Genomic DNA, 19,566 nt, shown 5'->3' on the forward strand with positions numbered 1-19,566 from the left:
CATTACCTTGATCCCAAAACCAGACAAAGACCCCATCAAAAAGGAGAATTACAGACCAATATCCTTGATGAACATGGATGCAAAAATTCTCACCAAAATACTAGCCAATAGGATCCAACAGTACATTAAAAGGATTATTCACCACGACCAAGTGGGATTTATCCCGGGGCGGCAAGGCTGGTTCAACATCCGCAAATCAATCAACGTGATACACTACATTAACAAAAGAAAGAACAAGAATCATAGGATCCTCTCAATAGATGCAGAAAAAGCATTTGACAAAGTACAGCATCCTTTCTTGATCAAAACTCTTCAGAGTATAGGGATAGAGGGTACACACCTCAATATCATAAAAGCCATCTATGAAAAACCTACAGCGAATATCATTCTCAATGGGGAAAAGCTGAGAGCTTTTCCCCTAAGGTCAGGAACGCGGCAGGGAGGTCCACTCTCACCACTGCTTTTCAACATAGTACTAGAAGTCCTAGCCACAGCAACCAGACAACAAAAAGAAATCAAAGGCATCCAAATCGGCAAAGAGGAAGTCAAACTCTCACTCTTTGCAGATGATATGATACTGTATGTGGAAAACCCAAAAGACTCCACCCCAAAACTGCTAGAACTCATACAGGAATTCAGTCAAGTAGCAGGCTATAAAATCGATGCACAGAAATCAGTGGCATTCCTATACACCAACAACAAGACAGAAGAGAGACAAATCAAGGAGTCGATAGCATTTACAATTGCACCCAAAACCATAAGATACCTAGGAATAAATTTAACCAAAGAGGCAAAGGATCTGTACTCAGAAAACTATAAAATACTCATGAAAGAAACTGAAGAAGACACAAAGAAATGGAAAAACGTTCCATGCTCATGGATTGGGAGAACCAACATTGTGAAGATGTCAATGCTACCTAGAGCAATCTACACATTCAAGGCAATCCCCATCAAAATACCATCCACTTTTTTCAAAGAAATGGAACAAATAATCCTAAAATTTGTATGGAACCAGAAGAGACCCCGAATAGCCAGAGGAATATTGAAAAAGAAAAGCAAAACTGGCGGCATCACAATTCCGGACTTCCAGCTCTATTACAAAGCTGTCATCATCAAGACAGTATGGTACTGGCACAAAAACAGACACATAGATCAATGGAACAGAATCGAGAGCCCAGAAATGGACCCTCAACTCTATGGTCAACTTATCTTTGACAAAGCAGGAAAGAATGTCCAATGGCAAAAAGACAGTCTCTTCAACAAATGGTGTTGGGAAAATTGGACAGCCACATGCAGAAGAATGAAACTGGACCATTTCCTTACACACCACACACAAAAATAGACTCCAAATGGTTGAAAGACCTAAACGTGAGATAGGAGTCCATCAAAATCCTAAAGGAGAACACAGGTAGCCACCTCTTCGACCTCAGCCGCAGCAACTTCTTCCTAGAAACATCGCCAAAGGCAAGGGAAGCCAGGGCAAAAATGAACTATTGGGATTTCATCAAGATAAAAAGCTTTTGCACAGCAAAAGAAACAGTCCAGAAAACCAAAAGACAACCGACAGAATGGGAGAAAATATTTGCAAATGACATATCAGATAAAGGGCTAGTATCCAAAATCTATAAAGAACTTATCAAACTCAACACCCAAAGAACAAATAATCCAATCAAGAAATGGGCAGAAGACATGAACAGACATTTTTCCAAAGAAGACATCCAAATGGCCAACAGACACATGAAAAAGTGCTCAACATCGCTCGGCATCAGGGAAATCCAAATCAAAACCTCAATGAGATACCACCTCACACCAGTCAGAATGGCTAAAATTAACAAGTCAGGAAACGACAGATGTTGGCGGGGATGTGGAGAAAGGGGAACCCTCCTACACTGTTGGTGGGAATGCAAGCTGGTGCAACCCCTCTGGGAAACAGTATGGAGGTTCCTCAAACAGTTGAAAATAGAGCTACCATACGATCCGGCAATTACACTACTGGGTATTTACCCCAAAGATACAAATGTAGGGATCCGAAGGCGTACGTGCACCCCAATGTTTATAGCAGCAATGTCCACAATAGCCAAACTGTGGAAAGAGCCAAGATGTCCATCGACAGATGAATGGATAAAGAAGATGTGGTATATATACACAATGGAATATTATGCAGCCATCAAAAGGAATGAGATCTTGCTATTTGCAACGACATGGATGGAACTGGAGGGTGTTATGTTGAGTGAAATAAGTCAATCAGAGAAAGACATGTACCATATGACCTCACTGATATGAGGAATTCTTAATCTCAGGAAACAAACTGAGTGTTGCTGGAGTGGTGGGGGGTGGGAGGGATGGGGATGCTGGGTGATAGACATTGGGTAGGGTATGTGCTATGGTGAGCGCTGTGAATTGTGCAAGACTGTTGAATCACAGATCTGTACTTCTGCAACAAATAATGCAACATATGTTAAGAAAAAAGAAAAAGAAGAAGATAGCAGGAGGGGAAGAATGAAGGGGAGTAAGTCAGAGGGGGAGACGAACCATGAGAGACGATGGACTCTGAAAAACAAACTGAGGGTTCTAGAGGGGAGGAGGGTGGGGGGATGGGTTAGCCTGGTGATGGGTATTAAAGAGGGCACATTCTGCGTGGAGCACTGGGTGTTATGCACAAACAATGAATCATGGAACACTACATCAAAAACTAATGATGTAATACATGGTGATTAACATAACAATAAAAAAATTAAAAAAAAAATAAGGTAAGTTAGTAAATGCTAGGCCCTATTACAGCAGGGCACATAGTTGTTATTTCATTCTAAATATGATCTCTAAGTTGGAAATAATTCTTCATAAAATTATTTTAAACCAACAATTGCCTTGTTCAAGCACTCATTTGTTTGGTGGGCATCCCCGGGGGCAGAGGGTGGTGCCCAGGTGCCCTGGGTGGGGACTGGAGGTACCTGGAAAGCCCCGGCCCTGCAGGGGCACCTGTCTGCTGAGGCAGCAAGTGCCCCATCAGCACGGGGCCTCAAGAAGAGGTTCTACAGCCATCCATGAGGATGTTTCAACAGAAAGGAGTTTCACCCAGCAAGTAGGGAGTTGGACCAGCTGCCCTTGCAATTCCCAGCATCTATGTATTTACAGGTACATAGAGACTCCCGAGGGGACAGGCAGGTAGGAGCAGATGGCCTTAAAGACAACTCAAAATTCATGACCTTCCCGTGGGGCAGGGCCCAGCCGCCTAGACCTTGCTAGTTATCAACAACCTTCCACAAACACCGCCTGGCTGCAGGGATAGGGTAAGGGCATCTCTTAGCACACTCTTCCCTCTCCCTCCCCTGATTAACTGCAGCCCCACAGATCTACAGAGCCCAGAGCTCAGCAACTCAGCTTCTGACCAAATAAGGGACCTTCGCACTTACACTCCATATCCCCTGTGCCAGGCACTCTCCTCCACACTCCATATACACATGAACTTCATCCTCCCAACTGACCATGATTGTCCCCATTTTACAGATGAGGCAATGGCAGCACAGAGCGATGTGTGAACTTGCCCCAAGTGTCACACATTTAGAAAGTGAACCAGGTCTGTGTTCGGAAGCACCATGCTAAATCGCAGAGGAGGGTTACCCCGTGTGCTTGGCAGGTGGGGAGCTGGGGCGTGAACAGTGTATGGGAGTCAGGAGGCTCAGCCCCTCATATGCCCTTCATTCATTACACTGAATGATGCCTAGAATCTGGCTGCACCCGGCCGGTAAGATCCCACAGCTTACCCACTCAAGCCCCCTGCCATGGCCCGAGCCACCTCTCCCCCCGGGAAGCACAACTCCTTCTGCCAACTGGGCTCCTGGCTCCCCGCCCTGCCTGTGTCTAGTCCCTAGGCCAGTCAGAAAAGTCCTTTGTTGTGTGTGTGTGTGTGTTTTAAGTAAACTTTGTAGTTCAGTATAACAATAATCCTTTAAAAACCTAAGCCAGATGATACCACTCCTCTGCCCCAAACAGACTGCAACCTCCAATTCCCAAGAAAACTCTCAAGTCCTTCCCTGGATTAAAACAGCCTATGAGACTGAGATGTCTCGCCCCACCCACCCTCTTGCTCCAGACACCTGGCCTCCTCATTGTCCTGGGACAGGCCTGGAAGGTTCTGCCTAAGGACCTCTGCACTTCCTGTTCCCTCTGCCCTCCCCGGATTTCTCACATCCTTGGAAGTCACTGGCACGCACTGTCCTCCTCATGCTGCTGTGTACTTCCCCCTGGGGTTGCATCACCACATGGGAGGGCATTTATTTACTCGTTGGCCTATTTAGTGCCTGTTTCCCTGCCTGAAATGTCAGCTCTGTGAGACCAGGGACTTTGGTCTTGTGGAGTCCCCAGGGCCCAGAACAGTGTTGGGCATGATGGACAGATGAATGCTCCACAAACACCTGCACTGAAGTGAAATGAAGCTCTTCCCCGAGGATTCCAGAAGCAAACTCCTGGGCCAGTGACCGGAGGGCAGGGCCCAGGAAGTATGCACAGAGCCTGGCGGGTAACCCCCTCGGGACTGCAGAGGGAGTGCCAGAGGGTGTTAAGGGGCAGTGACTTGATCTCTGTGTTTCCTTAAGATCATTCTTTTAGGGCGCCTGGGTGGCTCAGATGGTTAAGTGTCTGCCTTCGGCTCGGGTCATGATCCTGGGGTCCTGGGATCGAGTCCCGCATCAGGCTCCCTGCTCCTTGGGAGCCTGCTTCTCCCTCTGCCTCTCTCTCTCTCTCTCTCTCTGTCTCTCATGAATAAATAAATAAAAAGTTTAAAAAAAAAAGATCATTCTTTTGAGGATTTGCTGGAGAGGCACTATTTCGTATAAGAGCAATTCAGGGCAGAACCTTAAAAAGAGAAGGAAAATGTGACTGGCAGAGCCAAGAGGAAAGAATGGAGGAGTCTCCCCTCCAGGGTGGACTTTGTTCTAACCATTCAACCTGATGCTTGCTCAGAACACAGAACTTGGCTTGCTTACTAGGTCCCCAAAGGCAAAGCCCTATAGCTTGTTTGTGGCTCTTATATGTGGGGAGGGCTGAAAGGCCCTGGGGGGGGGGGGGGGCGGTGGGCAGGCTGCATGGCTTTTCAGGAAAGCCCTGGGAGATTTCACAGAGCTCCCTTCACACCTGGCTCCAGCGGCTGGGTGGCACATTTAGGGATTATACAAAGGGCGCAAATGGAAGGCAAGGAGCCCCTGGCTTGCCCTGTTCCTTTTATAGGCAGCCCTCACGCAGAGGGGGCAGCCCTGCAGCCAAGTCCAGAAGCACTTTCAGTGCCCTGCGGGGGGGGGGGGGGGGGGGGCTGGGGCACCACGTGGGTCCTAATTCCCTGCCCCCGAACACTGCTTCCCACTTCCTAGGCTGGAAAAGTGGCCACAGAGGTGATAGAAATGCCCCAAATCCCAAGTGCTTTATTGCTGCAGTATAAGGCATGTTCAAAGAAAGGCTCAGTAGCTACCGAAAGGGGCAGGACAATTACAGCCCATAAAGGAGAGGAAAGCAGGGGTGCAGGAGGCAGGTCAGGCGCCAGAGGGTCGAGGGGGCAGCCGAGCCCAAGGACACAGCCAGTGGGGTGCCTGGGGGCACAAGGCCCTGCCTGCTGGGGAACAGATCCCATGGGCTTCCTTAGAAAAGACTCCCTCAAAGCAGGATGTGAGAGGTGGCGGGGAGACTCCTAGTTCCCCTGACTGGTCACTACTAGGCATGAAGGGCCAGGGGATAACGTGTCCCCACATCCTGGTTACAGCCCACGCATCGTACCCACTGGGTCTGCTCTGGATCGTCTGTTTGGGGAGCCTGAGACCCCGGGGGCTGCGAGCACCTACCTGTCCTGCTGCCCTGCCCACCGACTCCTGCCCACCCTGGCCAAATCTGCACTTCCTGGGAGAAATACCAGCCTCCACGTCTCCAGGTGAATGACAGGTCCTCGCATGGGTGCTCCCTGCATGGGGAGAGTCCTGGACAACAAAGCGGACAGGGGGCTGTCACCACAGCACCCCAGGTCCGGCCCAACCAGGGATTACTAGAGACCTCATGAGGATCAACACATGCAACCTCAGACTTAGGCACTGTCCTCACCCGGAGCAGGGAGAGCTCTTCCAGGTGAGCTGGAAAGGCAAGGTCAAGGCACACCGCAAGGGCCCAGCTGGTGGAGACGGGATGGCCTCACCACAGGGCTGTCGGGGAGCTGGCCCTCCACTACCTCCTCCAGAAAGACAATGGCTGCTGGCCCTGGCCTCTGCATGTCCGCATTCCTGGGAGGTGGCCGGCCTGGGAGCAGGAAGGAAGAAGGGAAAAAGACACAGCAGGTGCAGGAGGGTGGGAGGAGCAGGCTTCCAGGCCTCCCAGCAAGTCAGCTTCTTCACTGGCTCTCGCTGGAAGGAGTTTTAAAAGAGGTTTTAAAAGGGCCGGAGAAAGCTGACCAGGAACACTCTTGGCAACCAGGAAGATCCCATTCTGTGCCTCCGGGTAAAGTTCCCGAAGAGAAACATTTTGCTCTGTGCCTCCGCTGCCCTGAGCAGAGAGCTCTCCTGTGAAAACCAGGCTGCGGCCTCTACGGCCTCTTCAGCCAGCAGACCTTAGCCACTAAAGATTTATGCAACACCTACTCCTTCACTGCCCTCTCTGAATCCTGGCAACCAGCCCAGGGAGGTGGAACATAAAATTACCAGCAGGAGGCGGGGGAGGAGCTGAAAGAAAAAGCTGACCAGGCAGGCATTAGAATACAAAACAAGAGTAACAAAAAAACGACTCCAAGTAGGAGAGAAGTTCCCATTCAGAGGACAGGCCGCCAAACCAGGATGACCTGTTTGCACAGATGGTAACGCTTCCTCCACTGATGTAACAGGGCCCAGACGCTCCCTGCAAAACAGCTGGCTGCTTTGCATGCAGCCTCTGAAATGACCCTGCGGGGAATCCAAGGTTTCCGTTCGCTGGCGCACAGCGTGCAGCCGCATCCTGACGGCGCTGGGTAAATAGAAACAGTTTCCATATGCCTCCATAAAACTGCACCAGGGAGGAGCGGGAAAGAACCGGCAAGAGGGGAGGGCTTCTGTGATTCAACCCCCACCCGGCAAGGGCAGGGTCTGCGTGGGCGGGGGAAGCCACTGAGACCTCCCTCCGGGGCCCAGGACCAGAGGTTCCTGTGCATAAAAGGCCTACGAGCTCCTGGAGCTCCTGGATGGGGAAGAAGGCCAGACTGTGACTGCTGCTGGGCAGGTTTACGCCGAGATCTCTGCTCCCTGCTCCCGTTCCACCCTTGCTCCTTTTCCTTCTCCTCTTTTATGCTCAGGACCTCGTCCATTCTCAAATACACATACACACACCCTGCACATCCTCTTCAAGGCTCACTCCCTACTGGGCCCCTCCCCGCCCCCGGTTCACCGTCGGAATCCCCAGAGCCTCAGTTTCTCTACCCATTAACTGGGACTGGGGCCAGCTGTGCTCTGGACGGCACAGAAACAAATGTGAATACCCACAAAGCGCCCAGAGCCCTCCGGAAACCAGTGCCCACCAGAATGACAACGAGCCATCGCCCAACCGTTCGCCAGTTGTCGCTGAGAGCCCCACTCCATGGGAAAAAAAAACGCCAAGAGCAGAGGAAAATAAACCAGAGTGACACTGATGAGTTTTCCGGGCACCGCTTCTGCTGCTGGCTGGCTCTTCAAAGGCCCCCAGATAAAAATCGGGCAAAAGACACTCTGCCGCAAGAAAGCAGAGTGCACATTTCCTCCTGCTCAGGCCTTCTCTTTCTGATGACTAGTTGCAAGATGGCGTGGGAGGTAGACCCATGTTATCAGTGCATGCTAGGAAAGACTGCAAACACGGACAGAGCCCCGGGCAGATACACTGACCTCCAGAAAGGCGAGGACTGGCGCAGAGCCAACCTAGCTCAATCGCTGGCCTCAAGCCCAAAACCCGTCCTGCCAAAGGCTCAGGCCAGAGGAGGAAAGGAAAAACAAAAGGCTCAACTAGGCCAGTATTATGGGTCAAGCACTGTTCTAGAAGGAGGAGCCTTGGTTTGCAAGTAGCCAGGATAATGCCCTGTGCCACCCTCAACTTCTTTTCCGGCCGGCTGACAGAGACCGATGAGGCCAAATCCAGAAGGATTCTCTGTAGATACTGGAGGTCTGCCACAGAAGGGCCTTGAACTGGCAAGAAATGGCGAGAAGGTTGAGAGCAGTGGCTGTGAACAGAGGCTCTTGGGAGGGGCTGGGGACACGAGTGCCTCTTCGTAATTTAGGGCAGTACTTACTGCCCCAAGTGCCCACCCCCAACTGGCTACTCAGGGCACTTGTTCCCTGAGGTTGTGAACATGACCTTGACAGCCACTCGGCAGGCTTCATAAATCATGCAGTAATCTGGGGGAGAACAAGGGAGGGTGGAATTTTACAAGGCTGGCCTTCCTGATACAAACAAATATGATTTAATTTAAAAACATTTATTCAGCACCTACTGTGTACCAGGCATTGTGCCAAGTGCTGGATTTGAAAAAGTCAAACCATGTACCTTGCCCTCATGGGGCTCAACATCAGGAGGCAAGAGAAGGAATGTGATTCTGGTGCATTAAGTCACTTCTTAGTTACAACAGCCCAGAAAAGGGTATGAGAACTGCCCTCCACGGGGGCTCGTGGGAGGGATTCAGGGGTGATGTCTGCACCACTTCTGAAGGATGAAGGATGAAGATGGTTCACAAGGTGGATGGGGGGGAGGGTGAGAGGAACATTCCAGAAACAGGGAAGGTCACGCATAAAGCTCAGAGAAGCAAACAGCAGCACATGTTTGGGAAGCTGGAGAGTTCAGAGATCCTGAAGCTGACCCAGGCAGAGACAAGGCAGGAAGAGCGGACCCGCTGAAGGACACAGAGCTGGAGCCACTGGGTTCCAAAGGGAAGTAACCTGAGCAGGTGTGCCAATTCAAAGCATGTGACTAGATGGCCGGTCTTGGTGAACCTTGCAATCCCATCTACAAATGCTTGCGCAGCAAAACGACAAGTTCACTCTCCTAGGAAAGCATCATGAGCGCACCTGTGTAAGGCAGGGGCCTCACTGGGAGCCACCAAGCTCACCTCCACTGCCTAAACGTCCTCACTGCCCTGCACTGGCCACTGCTGTGCACCCCAGCACTCCCACCTTTTGCCGGGGCACAGAGGGTACAAGAGGTTGCCGGATGCCCACAGGCAGGATGGGATCTCTCCTTGCTTCCTCCGTGATATTCAAGACTCGGCTTGCAATTCTGCTTCCTGCTTCTGAGTCACTGAGTTTATGGGAACAAAGGGCTTTCACTGGTACTGATCACTCATCACCAAGTATTTACTGAGCACCTACCATGTACAAAGTGCTCTGGATGCCTTGAAAAGACATTTGTAAGGTCTGTGCACCTGTCAAAAGCCCCTCCCTCACTGCTTCTCTCTCTCTCTCTCTCTCTCTCTCTCTCTCTCTCTCTCACACACACACACACACACACACACACACACACACACACACACACAGGCTGCAAGCCCCACTCTGTTTACCCAATGAGGAGTGTAGCACCTGTGCGAACATCTGTCCCAGGTTCACTTGGAAGCATTGGAAATGCTAATTGTGAACCACATGTGGACGGGGAAGGGAGCTATGGAAGAGAGCACCGGGAGAAGAGGCATCTTTCACCACACGCAGGCACGTCCGGAGCCCCTGCAAGAGCTCAGCAGACAAGTGGCGTTCAGAGGACGAGTCTGGCTGTGAGACTCATTCTCCACGATGCCACCTGATGTGTCAGCTGATGCGTCAGCACAGATCGGAGCCCGCATCGGCCCCTGCCTGGGAGCACCTGTGGGGCTGGCTCAACCCGGCTTTCACACACACTGGCCACACCACAGCATCTGGATCTGCCGTGGCTGCTGGCAGCCCTGCTCGGAAGAGCAGCAACAAGGAGTGAGGTGGCCAGAGGCCCGGGGCCCTTGGGGAAGTGACGGTGGTCAGAAGCCGACATCCTGCAGAGAGCTAGAGGGCTGAGGCATGCCACTTGTCCAGAGACCTGCACTCGTCTGGCCCCTGCCGCCCCCAGCACAGCCACCGGGGGCCCGAGGACCTGCGCAGTCAGTGGCCAGGCACTGCCCTCGGCCTCCTCTTCCTTTTTCCTTAGTTTCCCTTCCTGTTGAGTGAGGCAGGCCGCCCAAAAGAGGCATCACATGTAAAGAAAAATACAATGGAAACCAAGAAGCCAACCTGACGAGTGGGTAAGAGACAGAGCTGCTTGAATTAAACTACCCTGTGGTGCACCCAGGATGGTGGTCAAGGGAGTGAACGTATCATTCTTCCATTTACCATTCAAGAAAATGCCAAAACCAGCTAACAATTCCTTAAGAGGAAGTCAGGGAATTTAATAAGAAGAAGAGCACACTCAAGCCCTCCATCCTGAGTCCTTAAATTGCCTACTCGGCTCAGGAAGGGGCAACATCACCACTTTGTTGAAAATGAAACCCTGATACTTTATTATTACTTATTGTTTCCACTTACGGAGTTGGTCCTAGGCAACGTTATATGGAATTTCCCACTTAAGCTTTGTGTCAACCCTGAATGGAGGTATTCTTATCCCCATTTTACAGATGAAGAAACCGAGGCTCAGCTCCTCACCCGAGCTTGCACAGCTACCAGCTGGTGACGCCGAAATTTCAACCCCGTACTTCGCTGTAGATGGAGAGTCTCCAAAGAAATGGGAGAATGTTGTAGAGTACCAGCAGAAACATCGCCCACCCAACACACACACATTTCTAACAACCTGAGAACTCTCCCAAGCCACCCCTATCTCCAGACTTGTGAGTCTCTAGGCACGCTGGGCCGGTGTCTGATCTCCACACCCGAAAACAGCACAAAATAACCTGCAACACGACCACACGGGCCAACGGGCCTGGAGGCCGAGTGGGCTCCGGTACTGAACAAATGTGGGCCCTGTCGAGGCGACCAGACCGGCCCCAGGGTGTGCTGTAAAAACTGCGATTGCAGATGACGAGGCCAGCCAGCCAAGTGTGAACAGCCGAACCCGCAAGAAGAGGGCACCCTTGGGAGTCACAGAGAGGAGACATCACGCTCGTAGACGACCACCCACAAGTGAGAGCCAACACATCCGGCAGCTTGGAGGGGCTCCAAGCCATTAGCCAGCACTGAGCACCACCGCGCTGCCTGAGCTGATTTTCAGCAAGAGCTAAAGGAATAAAAAAAAATAAAAATAAAAATAAATACTGAATCCAACAAAAAGAGAGATTATATCAAGAGAAAAAAGGCAGCCTAGAAATGGCAGGGTGGTGGGGTGAGGGGTGGGAAGGTGGGAGCCGAGCACCCCAGGCCGCCACGGCAATTATGGGACACATGTGGGCTCCTGGAGAGGTGCGAAGCACTAGAACCATCCAAAAAGTCAGCTCTTCCCAGGGTCAGCAGGGGTCAGGCCCTGCCCTGACTATTTCTGACCCATCACATGTGTATGAGTCTCGTCACCCCAGATGGCTCCAGGAGCTGGCTACACTGTGACCCACAGTCACTTGGGGCCTTGGATGTTCTGTGAACCTGGTGAGTCACTCCCAGATATGTTACTTCACATCTATTTATGAAGCACTCAGGCTATGAGTAGAAAAGACACGGTCTCTGCCTTTGCAAAACTTGTACTACCAGAAAGAGGCACATTCGTGCCCCACATCAGCACCCAAAACAACAGCACCCAGCCAGACGTTACACCGAGGGGGGCACTACGTCCTCCTGCCTTGTCCAACCCGGCTGCCTCAAATGGGCATCACAGAGACACCTGAAAGACATCCACAAACAGGTTAAACCCTGATTGAAAGGAATTGGTTTATAAAACCCAACTCAACACTGGATGAACTCAGGGGTATTAATCATACTATGAAGATGCTTTGCCAAACTCAGCCTTCTTGCCCATATTTTAAATTATCTACTTCACCAAAATTCCATTTTCTTACAACCTTTAGGAATCCATCATGGCGCAAAGCAAACCTCGATTCAGTCTGTAAGACATTAATCAAATCTACCACATGCAGGTGCTGGGGAGGGAACGGGCCTCTGTGCCTGGAGAGCAGAGAAGGAGGCACAGACAGCATAGAGAATGGGAGGGTGTGGATGGGCAGCCACTAGCCTAACTAGTTAGGGAGGCCTGGGGAAGGCTGGGTGGAAGAACAGGACAAAGGTCTTCAGCTGGAGAAAGTTGGAGTGGGGCTGGATCAGAAGCGAGAGACAGCAGCCCACGGGGACACTGGTACTGAAAAGTGGTTTAAACGAGATCATCTGAGCGGTGCCATGTTTTAAGACTTCTGATTATTGGTTCTGAGTTCTGGGGTAGAGTAAAAGAAGGGAAGCCGGTCAGCCCAGAGTGTAACTGAGAAGAAATTTCTCATGGCCTGGAAAGTGCTTGGACCCCTGCCAGGGGCTTGGAGCCAGGCAGGGAAGGTGGGTCAGAGCACTTGGTTTCCAAGGGCTTCGTCTGACACTTGATCCGAGAACTTGGTCTAACCTTCACCATGGGAGCGGGTGGAAGTTTACGGTTTCCTTGTCTACACTCTGAGGTTAGTGAAACTTTCAAGGCTGCTCAAGTCTGGGCAGAGAAGCCCTCCTGCTGGGTAAGGCCTGAGAGCAGAGGTGGCAGGGGTGTGGGATTAGGGCTCACAGCCACACACCTGCCTGCCCGAGCACCCACCATCGGGGACAGAACGAATGGGCCCCAGTCTGCTTCACTCTCCATGCCTCAAACTGCACATCTGCAAAATGGGGATGCACACCATTAGTGCACAAGCCCTGCTAGGGTCAACCAGCTAGAAACATTATCGCACACTTTTTTTCCGTCTGCAATCCACTGTCACAGTGCTTGGTGCCTCTAACAAGAGAGTAAGGAGACTGGCTCGGGGGAAGACAGACTTTAAGGCAGCATAAAGGACACTGATTTGCAGCTACTGGATTCACTGTCAGGCCTGGGAGCGGGGGTGGAACCCACAGTGCACTCACGGGAGATGTTTGCGAGTGTCGGTCCATAAGCTGGCTGAAGCCACTGTGCCTTCACCTAGCAGACTCCCCAAACATAATCAAGGCTTTCATGGAAATACAAAGCCCCTAAATCATGCCTTCCAAAATAAAAATAAAAAGACACTATGGCTGCAATATTATGCTCTGTGCTTGCTTTTATAGCTAAAATACATACATAGATATATGTATTTTTTAAATTTGCAATCCAAATACCCCAGTTGTATTCGCTTCCTCAGCACATGAAGGGTGGCTACAAGGAGAGAACCCAACCCTCCTTTTCCCCACGGAGGGGAAATGCGACACATGAAGGCTTTATCGTGTAGGACGACAGACAAAGTTAGATCTAGCTTCCCGGCTGAGCCGACTGAGAACTTCCTGATCAACCCTTGATTACAATGGATTGCTCAGGGGGCTGTGTCACTGCACTAGAACAAAGCAGAAACTTATCTGCCGGATACAGTCGGAGGCCATGCTTTTTTAAATCAGGAGAGTAGGCCCCTTCTGATCCTAAGGGCTTGGTGTGGCGGGACTAGGAAAGGCACGGTGGGCCAGGGCACAGCAGAATAGACTCATCCCAACCTCGCTCTTCTTTCCCTGACTCCTTTCCCCTCGCCGGCCGCAGCTCCTGATGTGTCTACGAGGCATTCATCTATGCTCCAGGCCAGGTACTGTGCAAGTACTCCTCCGTTCTGTATTGTCCAGATGTTTCCTGAGGGCCCAGCATGAGGCAGGCGTGGTGCTGAGCTCCGAGGCTGTGCACATAACCCGGCCCTGGGGAAGGCCAGAGCCTGGTGGGGAAAGAGAGGAAAACGCCAAACCTGGTTCCTGCTGCTATAGAACACCCTAGGAGTTTCCTCTCCACCCACCTCCCAATCTCCAGGGAGAAAAGTAATTCCTATTCAGGGCTCCCCCACCTCAGGGTTTCTAAGGAAGAGCATCACGGTGGCTGGGGAAGGCAGCCAGAGTTGGCAAGAGGTCAGAGGGGAGATGCTTTGTCATCATGTCACTTTCTGGCCCAAACAGACGTAGAAGCTCCCATGCCCTACTCGACCAAGTTCAAACTCCTGCTATTGGCATTTTAGGCTCTCCAGAAAATAGGTCTGCCTGCTCTATCCCCAATCACGGCTCACATTCACCAAGGGTTCCATCTGGTGTAAACCAGGCACTGTACGGATGGTCTGAGGTATACCACCTTGTTTAACCCACAGCAGTAAACAGCAGAGCGGATTCAGACTCAGCTGGTTTGACCTGCAAGTGCGTACTCTTAACCACGGCCCACACCCGATGTGCCCCTGCTGCGCTGGCCTCTGGCTGCATGGGGAAGTGCACACCCTCCGTCCCTCTGCCCGGGCCACTGCCCCTGCCTGTCTCCCCGGCATCCCCGACTCCCACCTGTCCTGAAATGCCACCTGGCCACAGGCCCGTCTGCCACTCTCTTAGCTGAGCCTTCACCGTCACTTGCTCCCTTGACTCCTGCCACAGTGTCATATCTGCCCTGGTGTCGTCTCCACCAGAATTTACTCCACAGGCAACAAACTCCAATGCCTACAGGCCCCAGGCGGGTAACAAACACGGGAAGCTGGGGTGTGTGAGACCACAGGTGCTACGTGCTCATCCTGTGACCAAGCATTAGGCCTGCTTGATGATGCCACTTCTGAAAACACTGTTCAGGCCGAACAAAACAGGTCCACCAGGTCCCTGGGCCGCCACCACATTCCCTGGTGTCCACACCCAGCTCCAGCCACTCCTCGCAGGGCGGCCTGCGTGAATTCTCAGACACTCCCCGGAAACATGACCATGTCACTCTCCGGCTGAGAGCACCCTCTCCAGCTTCTCCATCACCCAGGATGAAGTCCCAGCTCCTTGGCCTGGCCTGAGGGTGGAGGGTCGGGACAGAACCTCCAAGATCCGGAGCCAGTCTCTCCTCCCCACCCTCCACCCCAAGCACCCCCACACCCACCCACTCCGACACCTCTAGGCCCCTGCCCCCTGTGCCCTTCTACCCCCTAGCTCCGGCCTCCGTTCCACAGATGGATGAAATCTGGTCCTTCTCTAGGCAAATCACGTGGAAGCAGAGTGAAAAACCTCCCGGCCAGTTCCAATTCCCACTGAATGCCACCCAAAGGTCAAGAACATCTCATGGGCCACAGTTCTGTGGTTAGGGGTATACTGTTTCCTTATTTTGAAGTAGCTGGTTCTGAACAGAAAGTCAAGGCTGAATCAGTGTGCTCTCGCTCAGGTCATAAAGCAGCAGGCCACTGACCAGATTTTATTCGGTCGGCTGTGTTTAAGAAATGAGAACTGGTTACCAATATTTAAAAATCAGAAGACTTCCGATTAAAAGTGTAGGTTTTGACTTCTCTTGATACAGTGGAAAACCTGTAACAACCAGCCTGTGATCCTACACAGCAGGGGCAGGTGGAGGGGCAGCCACCGGGAAGGGAAGGCCCAGGCCCGCCAGGCCCCAGGACCTACGCTACAAGGTCAATTCCGCTGAACCAGATCCTCTTGAGTGGTTCGAATAGAGGCAGAACTACACGTTTTTACAGCTAAATAAGTCCCTCCCACAAAGAACAAAACAAGGCAAAAGGGGCCCCCAGTGCCAAAGGCAGCCCAAACGCGCATGACCTAACTCAGTTATCCAATCCAAGGATATCCTCCAGGGGGGCCTCCGAGGTGGGGTCACATGCCCAGCAACCACTGACCTCAGGGGGTCACCCTCCTCAGGACCCCAGCCAGCCTTTGAGCCTTATGCCACACTCCCAAGCTGGTGTTCCTTTGTCCTTCCTTTCTACTCCCCAATCTTGAGTCCTATAAATTCTCATTTTCAGCCCCACCACTGTGATGGAAAATTGAGCTCAATACCTGTGCTGAGGAAGGGCATGCATGGAGGAGAGAGCCGGAGTTTTCTACTGGGGGGAATTGTGGGTGTCCTTTGTGGTCTGGTTTTTCACTTGCCCCAAATGTTTTCTGGTTCCTCCGTGATGATCCAATACAGTTTGTACAATGACACCCCATTGGCTTGGCCATTTTTACGCTATGAAAAGGAGCTCTAGGTATGGAACTCCAATTTAGAATAACATGTCTTATAGGAAATAAAAGTTAAAAAAAAAAAAAGATAAAGAGGGAAACTGACTTCCTTTTGGAAAAGAAAATTCAGTCTAAAATTCTCCCTCTTCCACAGAGTTTACCTCTTGGCATGTGGCAACAGGAGTTAATAAGGGCCTGAGTCTGGGGTCAGTAGACATGAGTTCAATGTCGTGGCTCTTCCTGGCTACGTGACCTTGGGGATGTTTCAACCTCCCAGAGCATCAGTTTCCTCGCCTGTCAGACGGGGATCCTGAAGGCGCCGGCCTCACACGTCTGCTGGGAATACCCAACGAAAGAGCCAGCACGAGCAGAGTGCCTCCGGACACTGCCTGGCACCTGGTGTAGGGGCTTCGTCCCCGAGAGCCATGATCTTTATCATGTATGACCTTAGTCAGCTTGGACTGCCAGGGAGAGAAGGGAAAGAGTGAAGAAGTGTCCAAATCAGGGAATTTGCCCCAGCAAAGGGATAAGAATGGAGAGCCGCCCCGTGGGCTCCCCGAACACCAAGGTGGGATGGAGGCAGTCCAGGGACCGCCGTCTGTCTTGGGGCTTCCCCTCAAGAGCTGGGGTTTCCCTCCTGGGCCACCATTCGAGGCGGCCTCGGGGAGGGCACCGCCAACAGGAGCCCCCCAAGATGCAATGCTGTGAGCCATCCAAGCCCTCCCATGTTCCCTCCATGACTTGGAGGCTGAGAAGCCGGGTCCTCTGGCTCATAGAGTGCTCCAGAGCAAATGTGAACGGAGAACCCCCCCGAGGCGCTGGGGAGAGAGCAGGGCAGCCGGCGCTCCAGCCTGCACTCCGGCCTGCACCCAGCTGCCATGACCGCCATTTCGCCGCAGTGGCTTTCTGCGTGCGGAGGGGAGAGATGGCATTTCGTGGCAGGGGGACCCCAGGCAACAGACAGGATCCCTCATGAAGACGTGAAGGGCTGAGGAAGCGAAAGGCTTCAAGTCTGGGTTATGAGGCTGGAACCCAGCAGGCTGGGTGCTTGCTCATTTTAATGTGTGCCTCCACTGGCCTGGTGACACCCAGCATTCTGCCTTCGTGAGGCCCAAAGAAAGCCCGGGAATGATTCCGCGGAGCCAAATGCCCAGGCTCCCTGGGAGGCTGTGAAAACCTAATCGCTGTTCGGTCTCCAGCTGCCGTGCTGCCTCTGCTTCCTGGCTCACCGGTGGCCACCCATGGTGCCGGGAGTGAGGCAGACAGGATTCAGATCCTGGCCTGGGTTCAGGACCCCTGCTCATGTACCATGATGTTCCAAAGAAGCAGCCCGGTCTCCGGCCATGACAACAATGCCTATGACTGGCCGAGCACTTCTCGTGGGGAGCACGCACGTGATCTCACTAAATCCCAACAACCCTCCTGGGAGATGCTAGCATGACCCCACTCTACAGACTAGGAGGCTGAGGCTTACAGAGGCGAAGATCCCTACGTGGCTAGAACTGGAAGCCTGGAGCTTGACTCTGGAGCCCGCATGCTGAATCAGTCTACCACCCGGGGTATCCCAAGTGGCAAAAGCTACATGAGTCCCTTGGACAGTGTTCACTCTTTGACAAGGACACTGGGCAAGAACCGTGGGCACGGATTTCTGTGATGGAGAGCTCACTTTGGGATTGATCATCCTTGGGTGGACAGCCCCCACTGCTCTTTCCCAGATCATCCTGGCTACACCTGCCCCAAGGCCAACAGCTCTGGCCCACCTTGACTGAGCCTGGTGCCAACTGGCTCTGGCTACATGAAGACTCTGGAAAAGGAGCCAGGATGCCACATGTTGGCCCCTTGCAAGGGGGCAGTGGCCCTCTACATTGCTAGATACCACCCTGAGCAAGGTAACTCCTGATGGCAAATTCAGCATCAGGGTGAAGGAGGAAGACGGGGCTCCTCTGCCCTGTTACCTTAGGCCTTATCCGTGCATGGCTTGTCACCTGGAAACCAGGGACCACCAGCACCAAAGTAGCCCCACAAGACAAAGTGTCTCGGCCACTCCCCTCAACCCCAATCCTTTTTATACCCAGGAAAAGCATAGTGTGCAGGCCGTCTTAGGCAACTGTTGGGTCAAAAGGCAATGAGAAGGCAAAAGGTGAGTGTGACCAGAATTCCCTTGGAAAATCCTTTGTATTGCCCCTAGCGCTCAGCCTGATACACCAATGCACACCGTGAGCTATTTTGAAACCACACTGTCAAACACCAGCCCCACTGCCCATTTTCAAGGTTATTCCTAATTTCCAGGCTTTAAATACCTCTGCTTCTACCTGCCTCCTTTATCAAGCTGACATCTTCGGCCTATGAGTCGTTCATTAGCATTTTGGCAGCCGCTCTTATAGCCCAGAGATGTCTGAGTCTTGGATAAAATCCATTCTTGCCCACAAAGGGAAAAAAAAAATATGATCCCAACCCTCCAGATTCCTGTGAAGGTAACACCCCAGCATAGGCCACCCCTGGCGTAGGGTCAAAGGTCAGAGGCAGCACAGCCAGGTTCCTGCATACCTACATCTGAGGAGAGGACAAGGAGGGTTACAGGCTGAACTGTGTCCCCCTCAAATTCCTATGTTGAAGTTCTAACCCCAGGACCCCAGAATGTGGCCGTATTTTAAAGAGGTAATTAAGGTAAAATGAGGTCCTATGGCTGGGCCCTAATCCAACCTGACTGGTGTCCTTGCAAGAATGGATTAGGACACAGACACCCAGACTAAGGGAAGAACATGTGAGGACACAGTCGGAAGGCGGCTGTCTGCAGGGAAAGCAGGGAGGCCTCAGAAAAAAAACGAACCCTGCTGACACCTTGATCTTGGACTTCTAGCCTCCAGAACTGTGAGAAAATGAACTTTGGCTGCTTAAGGCCCCCAGTCTGTGCTATTTGTCATGGCAGCTGGAGCAGACTAAAACAAAGGAGTACATAGGTACAGAGCCAGCAGAAGACCTCAGTGACAACTGCTGGGTTGGGCGGAGTCCCAGGCTTGACCATGGCTCACGCCCTTAGAAAGCTGGCTTGGTTCTCAGTGGCTCATGGCCACGTAGCTGCCAACTCTGCTGAAGGCCTCTGTCTGAATTCTGCCAACTCCTTGATACCACAAGGGTTTATATCAGCGACAGACTGGGGTGACAGTGGCAGCCTCCAGGACAATCAGCTCTCTGGGATCTGGGAAAGAGCAGTGGGGGCTGTCCACCCAAGGATAATCAACCCCAAAGTGAGCTCTCCATCACAGAAATCTGTGCCCACGGTTCTTGCCCAGTGTCCTTGCCAAAAAGTGAACACTGTCCAAGGGACTCATGTAGCTTTTGCCACTTGGGATACCCCGGGTGGTAGACTGATTCAGCATGCGGGCTCCAGAGTCAAGCTCCAGGCTTCCAGTTCTAGCCACGTAGGGATCTTCGCCTCTATAAGCCTCAGCCTCCTAGTCTGTAGAGTGGGGTCATGCTAGCATCTCCCAGGAGGGTTGTTGGGATTTAGTGAGATCACGTG

The 19,566-nt window shown here is 52.1% G+C and overlaps 1 protein-coding gene across 7 annotated transcripts in view; it reads right to left on the bottom strand.

Annotated features, from left to right (window-relative positions):
• Positions 1-19,566, bottom strand: part of TPCN1 (two pore segment channel 1) — a 62,896-nt gene that overhangs the window by 37,117 nt on the left and 6,213 nt on the right. Inside the window, exon 1 of one of the 7 annotated variants that reach the window (XM_073881072.1) lies at positions 7,520-7,553. The exons of the other annotated variants lie outside the window; for them this stretch is intronic. Within the exon in view, the coding sequence (XP_073737173.1) occupies positions 7,520-7,538 (19 nt within the window). The 5' untranslated portion in view covers positions 7,539-7,553. Of the gene's footprint in view, positions 1-7,519; positions 7,554-19,566 lie in introns of those variants that run through there. 7 annotated transcript variants of the gene reach the window in all.

Source organism: Callorhinus ursinus, unplaced genomic scaffold (genome assembly GCF_003265705.2).
Source record: "Callorhinus ursinus isolate GAN/ISIS: 27379988/994484 unplaced genomic scaffold, GSC_fseal_2.0 scaffold41, whole genome shotgun sequence".
In the NCBI taxonomy this organism is placed as follows: Eukaryota; Metazoa; Chordata; class Mammalia; order Carnivora; family Otariidae; genus Callorhinus; species Callorhinus ursinus.